Here is a 24086-nt window from a genome sequence, read left to right on the forward strand (position 1 = left end):
CCGTACGCCCGTGGGAATGTTAATGACAGAAACTGAGAAAAAATCACGTTATTATAACACTACAATCGGTAATCCTATTTAGTTTTTTTCAGCCATCTTTTTCCACAATAATGGCATTTTGCGAAGAGCCAAAATCCCGATTAACCTGGTTTTTTATTGGTTGATGCCACAAACACCAACAGGATTACTCGAAAATATACTATGCAGTAATCCTGCTTCCTTCATATATAAAGGAGAAAGATATCGGCTGCATTTTCAGATGCATTCATCTGACCCACCAGGCACAGATTAGCTCGGTAAGTAGAGGAAATTTTCGACATTCATCGCGAAAGTCATTCTGTTATTTGCTCTCCGAATCTCTGAGCAGACAAGAGAACTTTGTCACTTTCTGCTCGACCATTTTTATCTGAACGGGAATCTTTGTTTTTAGTGTTCTGTCAAAGAAAACTATTGTGTCGGCTTTGTCTGTCCGTCCGCACTTTATTCTGTCCACACTTTTCCTGTCCGTCCTCAAATCTTAAAAACTGCTGAGGCTAGACGACTGAAAACTGGTATGTTGATCATCCACCCTCCAGTCATCAAACATACCAAATTGCAGCCCTCTACCCTCAGTAATTTTGATTTTATTTAAGGTAAAAGTTAGCCATCATCGTGCTTCTGGCAACGATATATGACATGCCACCAAAGGGCCGTGGTTAAAGTTTCGTGGGCCGCGGCTCACACAGCATTATACCGAGACCACCGAAAGATAGATCTATTTTCGGTGGCCTTGATTATACGCTGTACCGGCCGTACAGAAAACTCGATTGCTACGAAGAAACTTCGGCGCATTTTTTACTTGTTTAGTTTACAATTTCGCTATAGGGCATAATTTTTTTAACCTTGTGGCTTTGTGTAAAGAATAAAAATCAGTTTCTATCTTCACATCATCACAGGCAGACTCTTCAATATTTTAAGGACGCGTCAGTAACGAATCCTCAGGCTTCCAAATTCGGTTCCGTCTATTTTTTATTGATATTTTATCCAGAACTTCATTCTTGATCAGAATAATCCCGCATCTCGGGGTCAGAAATCAAGTTCTGTCTTTATGGAATGTTTAAATATCATTTCCTATCTCTGAGTGGATTTCTCGAGCGCCGAATATCTTGATCACAGCTACATTTTTGTTATCTTACTACTGCAGGCATTTCTGTCAATTTTGGGATATTGTCCCATTCCTAAAGGTCATTCATCTCCGGTTTTTAAAGCTTTTTAAACTAGATGGAAATCCTCTCTGACATACCGTGCTAATTTAAAATGGGTTAAAGAGATATAATGTCACATTCATGCTTTGTTCTTATGGTAAAGCTAAATGTTTTTATCAATTTTTACAAAATATTCTCCGCAGCAGAATCTGTGAAGCTGAGTGAGCTGTGATCTCGGTGGCTGAGATCCAATATTTGTAAAATTGTGAAAGCTAGAGGTGATATAAACTAATTTTTTATATTGACTGGTGAGATAAAATGTTATGTGTCTTAGATATCTGACTAGAATCCCTTGTGGACCTTCGAAAATGTATTTTTGGCATCAGTAATATATATATATATATATATATATATATATATATATAATATATACACATATATATATATATATATATATATATATATATATATATATATATATATATTAACTATACATATATATTAAACATATGGTATAGATAGATAGAAAACAGTCCACAGTTAATAATGTGGACTGTTTGTCCAATGAAAGCATTTAAATACTTAGATACCATCCAGTTTGAATGAGGTCCTTTTAGTAATATATATATAGGCTATACATATATATATAATAGATATATAAAAAAAAAATATATCATCATATATATATTAGAATACCGATAGAAAGACATTTGCATGAGCATTTAAATCTGTAGTTGCACGTTTCCTAAAATAATCAGATTCGTAAAAAAAAAAAAATCATCATGAATGCTTCCTCGCAGGCGAAATTTTCTTCTGGGCACTACTTTCCAAAAATGCATAATTTTTTTTTTAAATTAAACACTGACAATCAGATCATTAAATGTCACCCTTTCATTCCCAAGCCTGGTTTAAGACGAGAGCAGTTGCCTACCCTCTTACATCATGCCTCAGTCCACGGAATCGCCTGGGATGCTGACAGCAGCAGGAATGATGGCCAACGTTTCGGATCCTTCAGACCTCGCATCTTCAACCCTAGGGTGAGTGGTGGCTTCGTTAAGTGTTTTACTGTTATCCAGTGTCCTTTCCCTTAGATCAGAATGGATGTACCGCTTCAAATCGCTGTTGGTAAATTAGAACATGTTTCGTGGCTGGCAGAATGGATGTGCCGCTGCGTACTGTTGTCTCGTGGTGCCGATTGGTCTTGTAGGGTTTAAATGAGAACGAAATGGTTTGTAGAATGACGCAGAAAAGGATTACCCTCTCCGTTATATGCTGAATGTATGTGTATGCTTCTAAAGGCTGTCATTCTATGTCAAAAATGCCTAAAATCACAAAGGGAAAAACGCGAAGCTGAAGTTCAGTAACCATTTTTTGGTTAAACAGGTTCTCTCCATACCGATGCGCCAAACGCCCAGAGTAGTGGGAAAAGAGTTTTTTGGAGGTAACGATAAGACTGCAAAATATAGAAAAAAATAAGGGATACAATGTGGATAACTAACGAACATTGTTCTAAAAGAATTTCAACCAACTTAGCCTTACCAGATATTAACAAAACCTATGAGAATATGAATAAAAAGAAAATTGCACGTTTGAGAGATATCATAAGAAGAAAACTAAGTTTAAATAATATTATTAGAAGAGAAATTGATCAAGTTATCGGATGATTTTGAAGGTAATGTTAAATGCGTCTTGAGAGCTAAGATAGCAGAGTTAAAAGTCAAAAGGGTGACAGTTTAAGATTCATTAATAATTACGGAGGCCAGAATATCACCAAAATGGCCAAGCCTCATGGAATGCCTGGATTTTGACACCACAGGATTCCAGAAGCGTGTTTCAAATTTAATAACTTTTTGGTTAGGAGACTTTCAATAAGCGTTCTAATGCACTTCTGTTATCATTTTAGAACGCTCTATTTCCAGCCCCAGAGAAATGCTGACAGTCAACAGCCGATATGAGGTCAAGATGTTGGGGTGGAACGCTCCGCCTGAGTTCATGGATTACGTCAGTCCTCACTGGAAGACGTTCGAGGCTCCGAATCCTTACTTGCACTACATGCTGGGGGCCTTCTACATCTGCTTCCTATTTGCCTCTGTGTGCGGCAACGGCGTTGTCATCTGGATCTTCTCCAGGTAATTAGGCAGTGGTTCATTTTCCTTCGTCGGGTAATTCTTTACCAAGTTGCAGTGCGTTTTTTCCATGTTGATATTGGACGCGTTTTGATTTGCTCTCCGTAACTTCTGTCACTATGAACTGATCTTGTCCTTCCATTTACATTTAAAAATGTGCGTTTTTCTTTTTTTGCCGTAGCTCCTTTTGATATGACCTGTGCTGCTTATCTCCTTCAGTTTGTAAATAACATAAGGACAAGAAATGCATATGCCGTTATCTACTGTACACAAAAACAGCGATGTTAATGAATCGGGTACCATCTCAGTCAATGATTTCAGTAAGAAAATCATTTCTAAGCCTCTTCACTTAATTATCACATTAGAGAAAATCCTCTTATTACATAACGTATATTAATATTATTTTCTTGCCATATCATAAAAAAGATAATAGACATTTATTATCTGTCCGTGTCTCACTAATCATAATTCTTTCATTTTAGTGGTATCAACCATACGCCCTAAGGTATGCACTGCTTTTTACCTACAGTAAAGGATATTTACATTGATAGATTGATGCTGGGGAGTAAGATTTTGAACTTGTCATCAGAGGTCAACAAAAGTATTGCATGTGTTAATGAACCGAACATTGCACTTAAGTCTTTCAACATGACATAAAGGCCCATTAAAAATAAATTTTGAATAGATTGTAACCTATTCTTTCTTTTAATCTGTGCTTGCAGACAGAACCAGATGGCTCTGAAATTGTTTAAATAAACATTTCTTATAAAAAAAACTTTATATTCTTCAGTTTTATCAAAGCTCGGCAGAGTCGCTTTTCCTCACAAAAGAAAGCCTATGTTCATTTTGATTTGGTAACAGAAATGCCTTGACAATTAATTTCGAAACGCCCTCAGAAAAATGTATATTTTTCGTGAAACCATATAAATGCCTTCAAGGTCTGACATATCATCATTCTCTTACATTACCGATGATTGATCGGTTTTTCTGTTGAGCCAGAAGCCTCCGTTGCAGAAGAAATACCTTGAAATTTAACTTCGAAAAGTTATCAGAAAATTATATATTTTTCACTGAACCACATAAATGCTTTCATAGTCTGACATCTCATTACCACTCTGTCATATTGTTGATGACTGCTCGGTTTCCCATCGCAGCGCCAGAAGCCTTCGGACTCCGTCAAACATGTTCGTTGTCAACCTGGCCTTTCTGGATTTGATAATGATGTTGAAGACGCCTCTCTTCATCGCGAGTGCCTTCAACGACGGTCCCATCTTCAGCAGGACGGGCTGTGAGGTCTATGCCCTGATTGGCTCTTATTCTGGTATCGGAAGCGCCATGACCAACACCGCGATTGCATATGACAGATACAAGTAAGTCCTTTCCAAACTCTTCTGAAGGAGGATCAGAAATTAGCGTTGTGACTGATCTTGATCAATAATAGGTGATTGTTCGACCCTGTCATCTAATTTAGAGATTCTGTAATCTCATTAAATTTGAGTGGCGATGACATTCTTACACTAGATTGAATTACTTCCCGTCTCGATTGGTTGGTCGAAGTTCAGAAGCCCATACCAGACCCTTTATTTCCTTTAACACCTTACCAATCTTTACGTAAAAGCCAGTCCTGGCATAAGGCCTTCATCTAAACCACCCAACTGAACCGACTGCCCGTAGTGGCTCGTTTACATTAAGGTGTTAATGGAAGTAAGGAGGACTGGTACATACTTCCGGGCTCTTCCATACCAACAGAGACTAACTAACTTCTATTACCTGACCACTGTCGAATCTGATTTCCGCAGAACCATTGCCAAACCCTTCGAACCAAAGATCAGCCGCGGTAAAGCGTTCTTGGCAATCATCGGAATCTGGTTGTATGCCACGCCATGCAGTGTTCTTCCGTTTTTGGGGATTTGGGGAAGATTCGTCCCAGGTAAGTGCTTCCGAGGACTCAGTTACCGAAAACAATGGTCTTCCTCATCCTGTTACTTAGAACGAAAGTGTCTCAGAAGACGGCAAAATACTCATCAAGATGATCAGAAAATCAGTCACTTTTTTTATGAGCTCTACAGAAATTCAAATGAGCATTTATGTTTCAAATAAAGTGGCAGGGTTTTAGAAACAATTAATTACAGGATATATGTCACACAACTTCAAGAGATATTTTTTTTATATTCTAAAGCCTTTAACATCCGAGTGAGGTCTTTAGAACTGAAATAGCGCTAAAGAATTTCAAATGAGCACTTGTACTTCAAATAAAATGGCAGGTTTTTAGCAACGATTAATCACAGGATATATGTCACACAACTTTAACAGATATTGTTTTTTATATTCTAAAGCCTTTAACATCCGAGTGAGGTCTTTAGAACTGAAATAATTTCGTGAATTTTTTTTTTTTATCAGAGGGCTTCCTGACTACATGCTCGTTTGACTACCTCACCCGAGACGACAACACGAGGAGCTTCGTCGCTTGCACCTTCTTCTTCGCCTACGTGGTCCCAGGCTTCCTTATCATGTACTTCTACAGCCAGATATTCAGTCACGTCCGTGCTCACGAGAAGGCCATGAGAGGACAGGTACGAATCATCTTCTCTCATTTTCAATCTTTAAATATTTTTCAGAAGGTATCGAAATGCCTCTCTGGCTAGTACTGTTCTGTACTGTTTACCCAGTGTGCAAGGATCAGCATCTTCAGAAAGGATGGCAATCATCTTGATTCAGGCAATGAACAAGGCTGGAAATTTAATTATACGGCTGAAGACGACAAGCAGAAGCATTAGTTATATTTTAATACTTCTCTTACGCATTTCTCAAACCAACTCTCTACGTCTGTATATGTTCAGATATCATAATATGCTGAAGTTTCTTCGGCAAGTATAAGGCCTTTCGAGGTTTGCGCCATGTAAGTTACTTAACTTTTTGAATAATAACGATAATCTGTATGTGAACATATTCCAGATGTCAAAATCTGTGACTGTCACGGACATTAGGTTTTGGTTTATATACAGTGGTAATAATGTTACACTAAATTCGAGTCGTGAAACTCTAAGGGAATGACACTCCAAGTTTCACTACACGGCTTTGAACGTCACTCGTACAAAATAATAATAATAATAATAATAATAATAATAATAATAATAATAATAATAATAATAATAATAATAATAATAATAATAATTTAAAGAAAAACCCTATTTATTCAAGTCATCTTTTATATTCTCCAGGCAAAGAAAATGAACGTGGAAAACCTGAGAGCTTCCACGTGCAAAGAAGACCAAGAGAAATCAGCTGAAATCAGAATAGCCAAAGTGTGCATGGGACTGTTTTTCATGTTCATGGTGTCCTGGACTCCCTACGCTGTCGTGGCCCTCATCGGTGTCTTTGGAGACAGGTAAAGGATTGGGGAAATTCGCTGCTGGTGAAGGTAAACCCAAGGGTCTATCCGGTATGAGGACTAGATGAGTGTACAAAGATGTAAGATTGAATTGAATGAAAAGTTTGAATGTCTGAGTTCTAAGACAGGAAATATATATATATATATATATATATATATATATATATATATATATATATATATATATATATATATATATATATATATATATATATATATATATATATATATATATATATATAATATATATATATATATATTGAAAGTGACCAGGAATGGGTGTGTGTGTATGACACGATCAAAGATAACTGTGTCCAAAAATGGGACACAGAGAAAGCTCAATATGTAAGGAAATGGGTAACAGTAATATTAAAACAATAAGTGTTATATCAGTGAACAGGCTGTCAATGACTTTTCATTTTTTTTAAACAGTTCTACTTTGACGCCTCTTGTGTCAATGCTCCCTGCCCTCAACTGCAAGATGGTCGCATGCATTGATCCCTGGATATATGCTATAAATCACCCAAGATACAGGTAAGAATTCTGCGTATTTCTTGTGCATTGAAATCTGAGGCAGTTATATGAATTAAGATGATTTTAATGCTTATGTACTGGGACTTTTATTCAAATATTATCTTTCTTTTTTTTACAATTTTCCATCAGGCTAGAGCTCCAGATTATCTGTCCTTTTTTTCAAATTTCCATCAGGCTAGAGCTCCAGATTAACTGTCTTTTTTTTCAGTTTTCCATCAGGCTAGAGCTCCAGATTATCTGTCCTTTTTCATCAAGTTTCCATCAGGCTAGAGCTACAGATTATCTGTCCTTTTTTACAATTTTTCATCAGGCTAGAGCTACAGATTATCTGTCCTTTTTTACAATTTTTCATCAGGCTAGAGCTACAGATTATCTGTCCTTTTTTACAATTTTTCATCAGGCTAGAGCTACAGATTAACTGTCCTCTTTGCAATTTTCCATCAGGCTAGGCTCAAGATTATCTGTCCTTTTTTTAACAATTTTCCATCAGGCTAGGCGTCCAGATTAACTGTCCTCTTTGCAATTTTCCATCAGGCTAGGCTCAAGATTGTCTGTCCTTTTTAAAAATTTTCCATCAGGCTAGAGCTCAAGATTATCTGTCCTTTTTTAACAATTTTCCATCAGGCTAGAGCTCCAGATTATCTGTCCTTTTCGTTTATAATTTTCCATCAGGCTAGGCGTCCAGATTAACTGTCCTCTTTTCAATTTTCCATCAGGCTAGGCTCAAGATTATCTGTCCTTTTTTAACAATTTTCCATCAGGCTAGAACTCCAGAAGAGACTGCCTTGGTTCTGCATTCACGAGGAGAAACCTGAGGAAGTCGCATCCCAGACCACCGCCGTCACAGAAAAAGCCTAGAGAAGAGGAGAGATGGAAGAACGTATGTTTACGACCAGGCGCCCATAAAAATGGATTTTGGAGAATTTTCTTGATTCTAAACCTAGATCAGATCTAAATTACGTAGGGGACACACAAAAACCGAATTATTCAGCTAAACGCAGTCATCTTTACATTCAGAACTGCAATAGGATGAAAAAATAAACGAGTAAAAAATGCGCCGAAGTTTCTTCGGCGTAATCGAGTTTTCTGTCCGGTGGTGGCCTCAGCCACGGCTCATAAAACCCTTAGCCGTGGCCCATGAAACTCAGCCACTGTTCGGTGGTGGCCTATGTTGTTGGTACCTATAGTGCCGCCAGAATTACGATTACGGCTAACTTTAACCTTAAATAAAATAAAAACTATTGGGGCTAGAGGGTTGCAATTTGGTATGTCTGATGATTGGAGGGTGGATGATCAACATACCAATTTGCAGCCCCCTAGCCTCAGTAGTTTTAAGATCTGAGGGCGGACGGACGGAGAAAGGTGGCACAATGGTTTTCTTTTACAGATATCTATAAGACCAGGCCAGTAATGATAAGAATGAATCATCTACAAAAAACGCAGTTCATGAAATATAATTATTCATGAGGACCAACAACTATTGCACGTTTACGGTTAGATGGCAGCATAAATAAAAGTTCCAGGGTTTTGTTCACTTAAATAAATGCAGCAGGTTACAACTGATTGAATAGCAACAGGAAATTCTGCATTGTTTTTATAAAGGTTTGCATTTTTTTGCTATATAAAAGAGGAAATTGGTGAACAATGGCAGTAAAGTGAGATGAATTTCAAATGAATTAGACTCCTTAATCTTTCCAAAAATTTACGATTATAATTTCTATTATTACTGACTGCTGGGATTACTCTTGTTGCATTTTTTATCATTAAAAGGAACCTCTCATTACTTGCTGAAAAGAAAATAACCCCCTTGGTTATTGACTGAAAATTACAGGTCATGATCTCATGAAAATTCTTTTTTCTCTTGTTACGTTTGGCTCTAAAGCTGCTGGATGAGAATTCATAACGAGTTAAAATAAAGACTGAGACATGTTCTTGAAGAGCTAACTTGAACTGCGAAAGTGTGTCTGGTAAGGAGAGCTATTACTCAGGAAATAAAAGACAATACCTACAATCTGCTGTTTCTTTGGGTAAGTCGTGTTAACTGGGAAATTCGTCAGTGATTTGTGATTTCCAAATTCTATCCACTTTGTGTGTGATGCCATTTCCAAAGTACCCTCACTGTAATCCCATTCTAAATTCTCTGGCATCACAAAGAGTTCGTACTTTCTCCTGTCCTGTTCAAAATGCATTAAATTAAACCCAGCATCCTGAGTTTGTTTCATTTTCCAAGGAATCGTAGTTTAGGTGTGCACACAAACCGCAGTTTATTGTCTTAGTTTAGTACCTCTGAAGAAAATAAAAAAACATCTTCAACATCTTCTTCTCTATCTACAGCATCTGTTTATGAATGGCAGTACTGGGGAGGGGGGTGATCAGGGTTGGGGAACCTTACATTCTATAGATTGGTCAGATAAGTTGTATTACAGTTTACTTTTATATTCATTGTCAGAAATAAATTTCTGAAGAGGTTCCTCACACAAACACAACTAACTGCAAGAAGGAAAAACAGCAACATTACCCCACACCGTTCTCCCAGTTCACTGTTCACTGTTACACTGATAACACCGCGCTCGAGGATTCTGATGTTTTCACAAAACTCCAGCTTAACTTTGACTTCAAGTTAATTATTCGGTTTTCAGTATCTGAACTGGTGACTGTATGAATACCAAATGTTCATTTTGCTCTCCTGACTGTAAACTGCTTTAACATCATGAGGTCTTTATTTTCTGGGAAAAATTGCAATCATTCTTTTACCCCAACAATAAATATCAATGCCTTTAAATTCAAATACTTTGGAAGATATTAGAACTTAACTTCTATATATAAAAAGAATGTTTTTTCAGCACTGGATTCATTAGATAAAACGAAAATTATATTCCACATTTACATTTACATCCTCAGCAAAGATAATTATGAAAAAATGAATGCACCTGATAGCAAATTTTACAAGTAAAGGTGGTGGGTATGTCATGAAGTGTCTAAAATATGTTAATTATGACAGAGCAAAAAGAAATACCAAACTCTCTGGATAAAAGTCGTAATTATGCTTAAATAAAAAAACAAATAAATAAACAAAAACAGAACTCACACGCAGGTGTTTGCGATTCTATAACTTCTGACAGACCTCACGTAATCCATGCCTATATACAGACCAACGTCTCCAGACTTTCCAAAGTTCTCATGAGAATGGGGTCAGGTGTGAATGAGGCGAGACAGAAAAGTGGAGAATTGCTACGAGTGAAATTACACCAAACTTTCCTGTGATTACTTACGTGGAGTCCCGCCTGAAACTGAAATGGTCTTCTCTCTGAGAATCTTTCAGCGACAAGGAATCAGAACCAACTTTTTAGTATCCGCTTTTTATATATATATATTGTTTTTGATCTCCAGGTGCCTGAAAAAAAAAATGAAATAAAATGAAATAAATATATTATAATTATCTGGAAGAATTCATCTTCAAATTGGGTAATGAAAAAGAAACTTTAAAGGATTGCCATTTCATAAGAATATGCTGCAAGGGAAAGTGATTTCAGCCTAACTTCTCATGCGAGAGTTAAGATTGAAACCCTGTGAATGAATCCGGAATCACCTGTAAACCCAGTAGAAGGATAATCATGTTAAAGATATCATTTCAATTGCATCCTGCAGAGCAACAGAGGACTGGGAATGTGTCATATGACTATGATTTTTCTCATAGTTATTCAGTGCAGGTAAGCTTTTCCTCAACACCAGAAGAAAATTTTCGAATCTCTTTAAACAAAAGACCTTTCTTAACCTTCTATAACCTGTCCGAAGCTTGCAGACCTTTAATCTTTAAAGTTATATCCTTTCCAAAAGACGTGATCTAATGAATAATTAGACCTAAAATCAATTCCATTTTAGGTTTTCCCGTAAAAGAAAATGATTCTCAATACCTTCATTTTTATTTCCCAGGGGGGGTTGTTACATAAATTATCTTTGTTGACGGATGTCGTTATCTTGCTAAAAAGAAACGCTTGAGGAGGAGGAGGAGGTTGATTGAACAGCTGATCGACTCAAGTTCTGGGAAAAATTCTCAAGTTCATCCCCGGCACAACTTTGCAGTGAATTGAATGAACTGATATGAAACAATAATTCAAAGCCGGAATGTCCTCAAGAGCTCAGTGTATTGTAGATAATGGTCTCAAGAGGTCATTGCATTCTAGATAATGATCTCAAGGGCTCAGTGTATTCTAAATAATGATCTCAAGAGGTCAGTGTATTCTAGATAATGATCTCAAGAGCTCAGTTTATTCTAGATAACAATCTCAAGAGCTCAGTGTTTCTAGATAATGATCTCAAGAGCTCAGTGTATTCTAGATAATAATCTCAAGAGCTCAGTGTATTCTAGATACCAATCTCAAGAGCTCAGTGCATTCTAGATAACAATCTCAAGAGCTCAGTGCATTCTAGATAACAATCTCAAGAGGTCAGTGTATTCTAGACAATGATCTCAAGAGGTCAGTGTATTCTAGATAATGATCTCAAGAGGTCAGTGCATTCTAGATAATGGTCTCAAGAGCTCAGTGTATTCTAAATAATAATCATATTGTAAAAGTGATTTTGATTTTGTTGAAAAGACGAGTCTTCTGAGAGGGCCAACTTCGAGAAATTCAGCTTTAACCATACGGTATTTTTTTTTTTTTGGGGGGGGGGGGCGGTTCGCAACAAAAGTCACTACGTTTGAGCTGTTCGTGATATGGAGTTGGAACATGAAATTCACCAAGTGCTGGCACAGCGAAAGTTATTGTGCTGTCATAAACTATTTCACGAAGCCGACGTCACTGGAGGTGGCGTCCGTTCGCTTGCTCAATTTTAACTCTAAATCTTCATACCCCCAGCAGCAGTCACTTGTACGGAATCAGCTTACATCAACACTTTCTGGTTATACAAGCAACGACTTTAGTTGCAGACCTTCGCGCTTTTTCAATGAATTTAATCCAAAAAATTGCAAAACGATTCGCTAAATGAAGGGGGGTGTCTCTGAAAACCTTTTGGCAGACTGCATAAGTGATCGTGCGTTCAGAAAGCCGCGTCACCTTTGTAAAAAGCATGCGTGATCCACTAACCCGATTACTGGTTGTGTTGCGGCTTTACAGGATCAAAATCGAGATCTTATAAACATCATTAATGACATTAGATCCACGGCTGTATATAAGGCGAGACACGATGCACTGGGTCCAGCCCAGAGCTCTCCGAACTTGGCCCAGATCTGTCTTGTGAGTTTAACTTCAGGTTCTTTCTATAGTTAACCATTCTACTAGACCTCTTTCGTTGAACATCATATTAAACATTCTACTAGACCTCTTTCATTAAACATTATATTAATCATTCTACTAGACCTCTTTCATTAAACATTATATTAACCATTCTACTAGACCTCTTTCATTAAACATCATATTAACCATTCTACTAGACCTCTTTCATTAAACATTATATTAATCATTCTACTAGACCTCTGTCATTAAACATTATATTAAGCATTCTGCTAGACCATCTCTCATTAAACATTCTACTAGACCTCTCTCATTAAACATTATATTAAACATTCTACTAGACCTCCTTCATTAAACATTTATTGTATACTCTACGTGAATCAGATACCAAAAAATGTTTCTAGGATATACATAAAAAACTTATTTAAATCTTAATTTTTGGGCAGATAACTTCATTTACCCTCCGATTCCTTCCTTCTGATCGATTTTAAACACAAGATATTTGATTTCCATTCCATTGGGTCGTTTTCACAATTATGAACTTCCTGTTTCTGAATAATAACAATATAAGTGCATCGGATGAATTTTGATGGCAAAACATTGTAAAGTCATTTACCTTGGGTTGAACGCATTTCTGTTCTAAAATCACTGTTCAACAAGAAAGACTTCTGAAGCAATGACATCAACTCATACACATCACCCTTCCATACAAGCGTCTAAACAAAATGATTTTATCTATCTGATTTAATAACTGAAGGAATAACTTTGGTCTTTTTATTCCCTTCATAACTACAGTGCTATATATACGTTAAATAATTCATCGCTTTCTCTTTCCAACAGAGGTAGTTGTTAGCACCATGTCGCAGCTCAGACCAGGTGCTCTGCAAGCAGCCATGATGGCCAACGCTACGCAGCAGCTCGACATTCCCGTTCCAGCTGCATACACGTAAGATACGGGTCTTGAACCTTGTTCGTTCTGTAGTGATTCCCTGTCGAAAACGTGTTTCAAAAGAATGATTATTTGATGTTTCGTGACATCCAGTAGGTCTCTACAACTATGGAAATCTGATTTTTCAGTTTGTACCCCTTCCTTTTCTTGGTATCATTCTAAATATATATATATATATATATATATATATATATATATATATATATATATATCTTTATAAATATATATATACTATATATATACTATATATATATATATATATATATATATATATATATATATATATATATATATATATATATATATATATATATATATATATATATATATATATATATATATATATATATATATATATATATATATATATATATATATATATATACACATCTGCAGACATTAAATTAAAACAATTATGAATTTCTTTACTATTGCAACTAAAGTTTTGCTGGAAACCTAAAGTCTTTTATACCAACCTTCCTTCAAAAATATTTTCCACTGACTCGCGCAGGAAAATTAAAGTGATGATAAATCTCAAAATTAACAGAATACAGATTTATAATTAATTCCTAATTTCATCTAACCAGTGAACCCTAACGAAATTCGCCAGAAAATTTACAGGAATCACATCGCTGTTTTAAATTCCCCCTTTGGCAATTTCATAATTATTCACTGAAAGATAGACGTCTTCCTATTATTAACCTACCTGGGAAAGATTATTGTTGGAATTTTTTTATCATTTTCCAATAGCGGTTTTGGGGAAGGGGTGATTGTCAAGAAATGTTTAAACCTCCCAGTTGCAGGTTTGGGGAAAGGGTGATTGCCAAGAAATTCTTAAAGTTCCCAATTGCAGGTCTTGGGAAAGTGGTGATTGCCAAAAAAATGTTTAAAACTCCCAACTGCAGGTCTGGTGAAGGGATGATTGCCAAGAACTGTTTAAAGCTCCCAACTGCAGGTCTGGGGAAGGGATGATTGCCAAGAATTGTTTAAAGTTCCCAATTGCAGGTCTGGGGAAGGGGTGATTGCCAAGAATTGTTTAAAGCTCCCAGTCGCAGAGCTGGGGAAGGGGTGACTGCCAAGAATTGTTTAAAGCTCCCAACTGCAGGTCTGGGGAAGGAGTGATGGCTAAGAAATGTTTGCAGTTCCCAACTGCAGGTCTGGAGAAGGGACGATTGCCAAAAAAATGTTTACAACTCCCAATTGCAGGTCTGGGGAAGGGGTGATGGCCAACAGTCGGTATGAGATGAAGATGTTGGGCTGGAACACTCCGCCAGAGTACATGGACTACGTCAGCCCTCACTGGAAGACCTTCGAGGCGCCAAACCCTTTCCTCCACTACATGTTGGGGGTGTTCTACATCTGCTTTATGTTCGCAGCTCTCAGCGGCAATGGCGTTGTCATCTGGGTCTTCTCCAGGTAAAATTATTTTTTTTTAACTTTGCTTGATGCTGTCTTTACGAAAGAGAGAAATTATCAGGTTACCACAAGAATTCACTGAACAAAGGGCATTGCATTTACCTTACAAACTTCTGTGATAATTGCAGTATTGGTCTATTTTTATGTATATACTTAAGAGGATGCCTTTTGTTCCTTTAATCAGTTTATTGCCTCCGGTTTGACGGAAGTTCTTGATAACAAATCGTAACCATGTAATGATTTCTTTGCAGCTATCAATCACTGATTTCTCTTACTAGTACATAGTCTCAGTATCTAAATACTTTAAGCAATCACAGCTGATGAACGGCAAGCATTTCAAAGCATCTCATATTTCCTTTCTCGTGTTTTTGTTCACTCCAAAACAATGCTGACTTGGACACTCCATTGACAAACCGTCTTTGGTTGTCTTCTATCCACACGGCTCTGTACGACTTTCCATTGCAGCGCCAAGAGCCTTCGAACGCCATCCAACATGTTCGTCGTTAACTTGGCCATTCTGGATTTCATCATGATGCTGAAGACACCCATCTTCATCATGAACTCCTTCAACGAGGGACCTATCTGGGGCAAGAAAGGGTGTGACATGTTTGCTCTCATGGGCTCCTATTCTGGCATTGCTGGTGCAATGACGAACGCTGCCATTGCTTACGACAGATACAAGTAAGCTTTTATTTTCTAATTCTGGCGATCTGAGACATTCTATGAACGCTAAAACCTGAAGTCCGTTACAAAAAGCTTATAAGAACTCGTTGGCTACTTGCACTGCTCCGTAATCATGCGGGTTTATAAAAAAAAATCCTGATAATTACGAAAAATACTGACAAACAGAATCCCTTTCCCGCCCTCAGGACCATCGCCAAGCCTTTCGAAGCCAAGATGAGCAGCGGGCAAGCCTTTTTGATAGTGCTCGGAACTTGGGCCTACGCCACGCCTTGGTGTATCAGTCCCCTGCTTGGTATCTGGGGAAGGTATGTGCCAGGTAAGCACTAGCGGCAGCAGCTACGAGAAGATCGTGTGTATTCCCTGTAACCGTTGCGCACTGCCAATCCTCTCTCAAGTCACGTGACTATACACTGAAGTTAGGTGGCACTCATTGTTACCGTACGACACTTTGTAAGACCATTTACATCCTGAAAACACAAACCATTTTTTATGCCTTTTTCTATTTTGACAGCTATTTCCCCTTTACATTTACGTAGGTCATATCTCACGATGATGTTTTTCCAGATATCTTTTCCCCTCACACGCCCGAATTACAAATATGATATATAAGAGCCTTATAATAAACCGGCTCAAAAGCAGTTTTACAATAAATTTTAACTTCATAAATATCTGACCTGTTTCATCTATTTTAAGGTATATAAAACTTCCATTTCATGAACTACTTTAACCGATGTATCTCGTTCTTTGTAGTAATCATAAATGGCTCGTTTTCTACCATAAGTATAATTCAAATAGTCTTGTTGCTTACATTATCTTCGCTGAAAAATATGAATTAAAATCGTGATCAAATAATTTTCTTATTCTTTAAATCACTGCAAGCGAGACTGCTAACACCAGCAGATCGGTTTCATCTTGCCTTCGCGCTTATTATCAGAGAGGCATTTAATGTAAGCAATCAGCACTAATGCTCATTTCATTCCATGAAGCTGGACAGACAATTCCGATACTGACAAAACCCGTTTTCTGTTCAAACTCATTTCAGAGGGATTCTTGACCACCTGTTCATTCGACTACCTAACTCCCGATGAAAACACCAGAACTTTCGTGGCTTGCATCTTCTTCTTCTCGTACATCGTGCCAGGATTCTTCATCGTCTTCTTCTACACCCAGATTTTCAGTCACGTCCGCCAACACGAAAAAGCCATGAGGGCACAGGTAGGAAAAACTACACAGTTATGAGTTGCAAAATCACTGCAAAAGTTGAAATGGCAACTCATATGAAAGGTGACAGCACAATTAAAGGGCCATGATGCAGAATTTCATTTTCTTTGTAGAAATGTGGGGAGGGCTATCAGACATTGCAATTTTCCTTGAAGAAGCATCATTACTCCATTTTAATTTTTCTTTTGTTGGTTTATTTCGTTATTTCTATTGAATCCGCATGTACATTGTTCATATCTGTTATTTGCAGCTATTACACTTCATGCCGTCATATGAATATTCAGACGATTCTGTCTTTCTGCTGAACGGAGGCTACATGTGCCGCCACCACCCTCTATCCTGCGATCTATTTGGTTTCCATCAGTATTCAACGGACTTTCCCACTCACATTCTTCTCACATTCCAGGCCAAGAAGATGAACGTGAGCAACCTTCGAAGCGTTGGCAATAAGGAGGAACAGGAAAAGACAGCTGAAATTCGCATCGCCAAGGTTTGCATGGGGCTGTTCTTCATGTTCCTGGTGTCATGGACACCATACGCCGTCGTCTCTCTTATCGGAGCCTTCGGAGACAGGTATGCAATTACGCGACCCTTCCATTTCCACCCTCTTTATAGAAAGAACCAGCGGCTGTTACCTACTCTTTATGGAAATCGTCGTTTAATAACACCTTACTTTAATATTTGAAAAAAAGTCAAATACAACTTCATTAGAAAAAAGAATATTCCCTTACTGTGCGGTCAATGTTCTATATAAATTTACATATGACTATATTCTAAGCTGAACATTTTTTTTATTTATACTGAACAATCAGTAATCTATATACATAAAAATAAATCACTATAAACGTTCACACATAACTTCAGGTGTACCTACCGCCAAGCATTTTCAATGGCAAGGAAGAACAAGCATCAATGTGAAGGCAGTACCACACTCACTTGACAAACCGCATTTTGTTTTTTCGTGTTTAATTACTTTGACATTTCCGAGAGCAATGTTTAGCAAAAGTTCTGAGCACACATGCTCAGCCTCTTGCCAACTCACCGACAACAGACAAGGCTAGCAGTTATTTCAGTCTGTCCTGAGGGTTTGGAACAAGACTTTGACAGAATTTTGACTTATTTGTTATAGCATTGTTCTTAAGAACAAAGCAATGAAAATGCCTAACTTTCAATTGTCAAAGGCCGACCGTTTTCTTGACTATGATTCTTTTCCTTGCTGTTACCATTCTTAAAGGCTGGTTTTTCCCTGGCACGACGACTCGATAACTTTTACCGCATATAAATTATTCTCATATATTCTAAATTAAGTTGTACTTAGGATAAAGTGTAAATGAAATGGCTTCTTACTAAATGAGTTCTGAGAGCACGCCTGTAGCCTACGCATACCAAACTTCATTTTTCTTGCTGTGTCCAGTCTATGAGAGATCTCGTTTTATGAAAAAAAATCAGTTAAACCAGGATTTTGTTACACCTATAAAATACAACTATTTTTGCTTGGAATCGAAAAACAGAAGTTATTTTCGATTCCAAGTTTGTCTTCGTCGTTGAAACACGCTCGCCAAGTGTGACGTTCCGGATTTTCGTTGAGAAACGAAATTTGATAAAAATGTAGGTGATTTTTCGGAAGTCTCCGGTCAGTCATTTTTGCATGAAAAATCATTTTGGGTTTTTCATGCAAAAATAAGTGGGAAATGATAGGGCGCTAAAAGAACCTAAAAATACCCACCTAACATAACCTAGGGGTGTTTACCGGTTACAATTTTGCCGTAGGCTATTAGCTATGGAGGGGGTATTGTCTTACCTTATAAGTCATAATTTGATTATTTTTATCTGTTATTAAGCATTTACGAAGGTTATGTATTGGGAATAAGTTTTTTTTGCTTTGAGATGTTTTATCCAAGGAATATATATAAATTATAATGTGGGGGGTGGCTGGAATGTTCCGAAAAATAACCGAAATATATTTCGTTAAACAACTCTAACGTCGTTTTGACGCCTGATACCGAGAAAAACTGATGGCATACAGGGCATATTACAGGCCTACCCACAGCAAAGAATCCTTAATGAGTGACAAACACAGCTGCTGTCCTCTGGCACCACAGCAACAGGTTGAAACCTATAGGTATAGGCTTACTTACTACTGTCCAATTTTAGTAACGGGCAAGATGTCTTTCACATGATATTTATGTGACATATATGATTAATGACGGCCTGATTTCAAAATTGAAGCCGTTAAATGGACTCACGTGCCACATTTATATATAATACATGTTAATTAATAGAAAACTCATTCACTGCTAACAAACCATTTACCCGACCAGGACAAAATAATGCGTCAATACAATTCACTGTGCTTTACTTACCCGTGAGATTTTGTTATTCCATTTTATCTCGAAGAATTCCTGTTTTCACTTCTGCAATCATTATAAGCTATATAAACACACAGCACGACGACAATGAACGGGAAAAAAAATTTCTCAATGTACACACCGCTCAACTTAGGGGACGACTAAGTCAGTGTTGCCACAAGGAAAATTGAAATTCACAAAATTCCCATAAAAATCGCAAGATCCGTAACAATGCTAAATAAATTATTCAAATGCGTGATTCTAATACTAAAGTGATTAAATATAAATACTCTGTAACTTAATTTATTGTATGTGAAGTCCTGTTATGAATTTCCTGTAGGCCTGCCCACTCAGAGCCATATGGAATGGAAAATGATAGATCTTCAACTTCTTTCTCTTCAGTGGGATACAAATTCTGCTTCCTCCTTATTTGAATACTTTAATCCGTATCTCTGTCTGACCATGCCTTCTTTTAATCCATTTATTAACAATTTGGAAGGTTCCTACTCAAAGCAAGGCGCTACTTTTCTTGTACTGCTTTGTTTAGCTAGTACGCGATTTGCCACTGTATCGGTTTGTAATCTGTTTGTTTACTTGTTTTCGATAAATATTGATAATTATTTAATTTATATATCCAAGTATGACAGAAATTCACAAGACTATGTGAAATTTTCACATTATTTCACAAGATGTTGGGCAAATTCACGAGATCTTGTGAAAAATCACAAGCTTTGGCAACATTGTGACTGACTACCTGAATTGTTGCCCTGGTGGCAATGCACCATACTACTTACACCATACTACTTAATACTACATATTCGGATTACATCTCCTATTATTGAACCTCTGTATCGTTGTGATGTAAACCTTTGCATCTGGATCGTAAAAACCTTCGTAATTTAGTTAATTACAGGCTGATTGTTAAAATCTGAATGTGGAACAGATATTAAATATGCGAACGTGTTATAAAAAGTTACGCAATATAAGTAGTAAAATGTAACACAAACGGTGTATGTCTATATATACTGTATAATTTATATATATATATATATATATATATATATATATATATATATATATATATATATATATATATATATATATATATATATATATATATATAAATTACGAACACTTTAGCACCGGCAATTCAGTGTAGCCTACAGAGAATGGTGACCACCCTTCCCTTCAGATTTTTTTTTTCTTCTTGTTTTATTGCACACCACGCTACCATTGCCATCAAACAAATTTATGTCAGGCTTTTGTAAAGAAAGATGCTTAATAGATCTTTCTGTTTAAATGGAACTGGATGTCTGGGAACTTATATTTTTGTCGAAAAAATATCCATACACAGATACCAAAGCAAGTTGATTCAACCTTAAACTTCCCATTAGACAGCCATGGAAAAGCAATGTCGGTATTCAAGCCATTGTCCTGACATGGCCGCACGAGGAACTGATGCTTTCACACTTCTTTGACACAGTACACACCTTTCTTGTCAACCAACCTTCTCTCCCTTCATCTCCACATGACCAGACAACCTCAAAGAATTCTGATCCTTCACTTCATCTTATCAAAAATTAATTTCCTCTTTGTACTTCAACAGAAATATTCTGACACCTTTGATCTCCATGTTACCTGCCCTTTGTTGCAAGGCCGTTGCATGCATCGACCCATGGATATACGCCATCAATCACCCCAGATACAGGTAGGATTTTGTGCCTCACTGAATATCTTTCTCTCATTCTTGCTCATGGGACCTTTTTTTTTTTCCACCTGAGTAAAATGGTATAGTTCTTAAGCAAGTTGGTACTTTACTCATTTTTAATTTTTTACTGTCAAATTTCCTGTATTACTGATGTGTCAAGAACACCCGATCTTGTTGAAGCTATCCATAAATTACGGGTTCGAGACTTAAAGTACGTATCACTACGGAGAACGTTGTTTATGGAGAGAGAGAGAAATTGTCAGTCCATTTCTAATCCACATTTTGCATTACACCTACAGACTGGAGCTGCAGAAGAGACTGCCTTGGTTCTGCATTCACGAAGAGAAGCCTCAGGACAACGCTTCCCAGTCCAGCAACGCTACAGAGAAGGCTTAAGATGGAAGACGAGACCTTTTCGTCTTCAGCAACGCAATGAGATTGAAAAGAAAGCAGCTCATTCAATATTTTCTACCTATGTTTAGTTCTCTTAGGGTTAAATAGCATAACTTAACAGGTCCTGAAATGTCTGCGATCAGTAGCGATTGCTAACTAAAAAGATTCAAGTCGGCAACATTTTATAATATACACGTATCTCTTTTTTGTTGGTGTCTGTTTGAGAAACTTCAACATGACCAAAGTTATATGTCCATCAAGACTCATATTTCACAGCAGAATCTCACCTTACCTCTTCAAGGACCATAATTGGAGCAAACAATCGAGACTTTCATTTTCTTTCTGATTTGTGGACCTTCAGCGCAAACGACGTTTATATTTTGACAACGAACCACGCTCTTCGGAAAAGGATAATGCAGAGGACTCCATTCAAAGCCTTCATAGATTTCTCGCACCCTAGTTGAAAGTCAGTTTTTGAATCTTCTTCTAAAAACCCGAAATGATATTGTTTACATTAAGGACTTAAAATTTTACCAAAATCCTTTCCAGGACTTTCCCGTGTTCTAGTGACCCTGTTCCACTAGCAAATAAACCGAGCATTCAGAATTAATGGTTATTAATCTCCTGACAAATTTGTTGAATGTTAACAAGCCATCCATCCCTTCTTCATTGTGGACCAATGATTTCCACGCTAAAAGTGAAGATAGGTAGCCTTGAATTACATGTGAAGAGTTATGGAAAATATGCCCTACTAACTGAGGGTCTAATGTACAAGAGTAGAATAGAATAGGGCAAAGGCCAATTGCTGGGACCTATAAGGACATTCACCACTGAAATGGAAATAGACAGTAAAAAGGAAGGTGTAACAGGATGATAACCTGGCAGTTGCATTAAGAAACAATTGTTAGGAGAGGGTGGGAAGTAAGACGGAAGAAAGAGAATATGAACAGAGGTACAGTAAAAGGAATGAAAGGGGTTGCAGCTAGAGGCTGAAGGAACACTGCAAAGAACCTTAAGCAATGCCTACAGTGTACCACGAGGTGCAATGATGGCACTAACCTCCTGTAGGGCCTAATGTACAAGACCACTGAACTCTGGAAACAGACGAACAAGATAAGTTCAAGAGTTTGGAAGCAGTGTGCAAAAAAAACAAAGAAAAAATTAAAAATTTTGGTATCATCTAGAGAAAGTAAAGGTCCGATTATTATTACAGCTAAGCCCAATGAGACTGTTGAATCTTATTCCAAGTTTATAGCATTTACTGTCTGCATTTGCACTCTTTATGAGGGCTCAATATCAGAACAGGGTAAAATAAAAGCTTTTGGAAAGCTACATACAGCACTCGACTTTGAAAACGTAAGACAGAGAGCAGTCCAGCCGGGTGTCAGATTCTAAGAAACATACGCTGTCAAGCCAAGTACTAGGGTCGCTTTCAGCCACTCAGGGCTAAAGACAGTGAAACAAGAGAAATGCTACAACGAGCCTCAAGTAACACGTAGTGTGCAGTGCTAGACACACCCTGTCCCTTTTACCTTTAAAATTGTATGTCCTCTGGTATCTCTGTAACACTTTAATACTGGAATTTCTTTCCTGAGGTTTATAGCTACTTCCTCTTGCTCTTTCATACCTGTATTTTTTCAGCAACTCGTATACGGTACCTGTACACAGACACGAACAAACAAACATGACGAAAAATTACTGTCAAATCTAAAAACTAAACAATCAGTCGGGTAGCTGAAATAACTACTATTTCATACAATTTTATTATAAGTATTTTATATATTTTTGCATAGATTTCTGGGGCACTCCAGCATAAATTATATATTTACTATATATAACATTTTATATATTGATGAACAGTAAAGTAACAAAATACAGGAAAAAAAAAATCCTATCTTTAGAAACTTCAAAACTCCTTTAAAAATAATCGAAGCTAAATTCCATGTGAACCGAATGCTGCTCAATTTTTCAAAATACAGCATGCCTACAGGTAACTGAAAAGATACCATATATATATATATATGTATTTATAGATAGATATATATGTGTATAAAATATCAAACAAAGGAAGACAACTTTACCCTTGAATTTTCTCATTCCTTAATATCCTACGACTATATTTTTTTTTTTTATCTCGCGTTACCTTGGTAAGTGCACCCATCCCAATAACTCTGATTAAATAATAGCTATTCCTTGATTATGTAATATAAAACTGAAAATTTCAGCATCTCATGGTGGATGGACTAAGTAGTAATTCCAAGTAGATAATAAAAGTTACAGAACGATATAGGAGTTACATCACGTCTTCTCCAAATAGTTAAAAAAAGGAAAAATATTGCTTACGTATATACTTCCATTCCAACAAACCCAGATTTGTTTATGCAATATTTTGAGAAAAATATTTTATAGTTATCAACATGCAAGTGGTTAAAAAATGAACTGAATTTCCTCACTGAACAATTCTAAAAAAAAAAGAGCGGTTTGAATATTAGGAGGCTAATTTAGGATGACATAGCAATATGCATGTGGTGTTACCTAAATCAATTATAAAAATGTTCTTCAGAATTTTAACAGTTACATCCACCCACCACAACGTGAGCAACAACAGATGCATCCAAGGAACTCAGCTTACCTTCTGAAATTTTCATATTACTCTATTTACAAATGCAAGAGACAACGGGAGAACTCATAATACAATGAATATCATATACAGTAATTTGCATTAAATCTCAATAATATATCAACAGAAACAAAATACAAGCTGTAATACATTCTAATTGGCTAAAATACATAACCATCTAGCCAACAGGAGTAGATAAGACAGGATAACCAATGAACGTATACAGTTTAGAACTTTAGACCGTCTCTGTCCCAAAACAAGATCTACAAAGCTGTATA

At 36.9% G+C, this 24086-nt stretch overlaps 2 protein-coding genes and 1 long non-coding RNA gene across 3 annotated transcripts in view; 2 read left to right on the plus strand and 1 right to left on the minus strand.

Annotated features, from left to right (window-relative positions):
* The window catches only part of LOC136851976 (uncharacterized), a 45816-nt gene extending 26570 nt beyond the window's left edge, over positions 1–19246 (minus strand). Inside the window, exons 1-2 of the long non-coding RNA XR_010857021.1 lie at positions 19103–19246; positions 10508–10629 (exon numbers count right to left, since the gene is read on the minus strand). This is a non-coding gene — a long non-coding RNA (uncharacterized lncRNA). The remainder of the gene's footprint in view (positions 1–10507; positions 10630–19102) is intronic.
* On the plus strand, positions 174–9443 carry LOC136851973 (opsin, ultraviolet-sensitive-like). The gene is made up of 9 exons (XM_067126360.1): positions 174–296; positions 2087–2221; positions 3104–3313; positions 4465–4680; positions 5110–5240; positions 5711–5883; positions 6532–6698; positions 7134–7235; positions 7997–9443. Exons 2-9 carry the CDS (start codon positions 2127–2129, stop codon positions 8091–8093), a joined length of 1191 nt encoding a protein of 396 aa, XP_066982461.1. The 5' UTR covers positions 174–296; positions 2087–2126; the 3' UTR covers positions 8094–9443.
* Positions 12399–21794, plus strand: LOC136851974 (opsin, ultraviolet-sensitive-like). The gene is made up of 9 exons (XM_067126361.1): positions 12399–12472; positions 13310–13415; positions 14625–14834; positions 15300–15515; positions 15704–15834; positions 16561–16733; positions 17146–17312; positions 20694–20795; positions 21095–21794. The coding sequence occupies exons 2-9, from the start codon at positions 13327–13329 to the stop codon at positions 21189–21191; spliced, it is 1185 nt and encodes a 394-aa protein (XP_066982462.1). The 5' UTR covers positions 12399–12472; positions 13310–13326; the 3' UTR covers positions 21192–21794.
* Positions 21795–24086: the final 2292 nt, after the last annotated feature.

The sequence above is a fragment of the Macrobrachium rosenbergii genome, chromosome 24 (assembly GCF_040412425.1).
Source record: "Macrobrachium rosenbergii isolate ZJJX-2024 chromosome 24, ASM4041242v1, whole genome shotgun sequence".
Classification (NCBI taxonomy): domain Eukaryota; kingdom Metazoa; phylum Arthropoda; class Malacostraca; order Decapoda; family Palaemonidae; genus Macrobrachium; species Macrobrachium rosenbergii.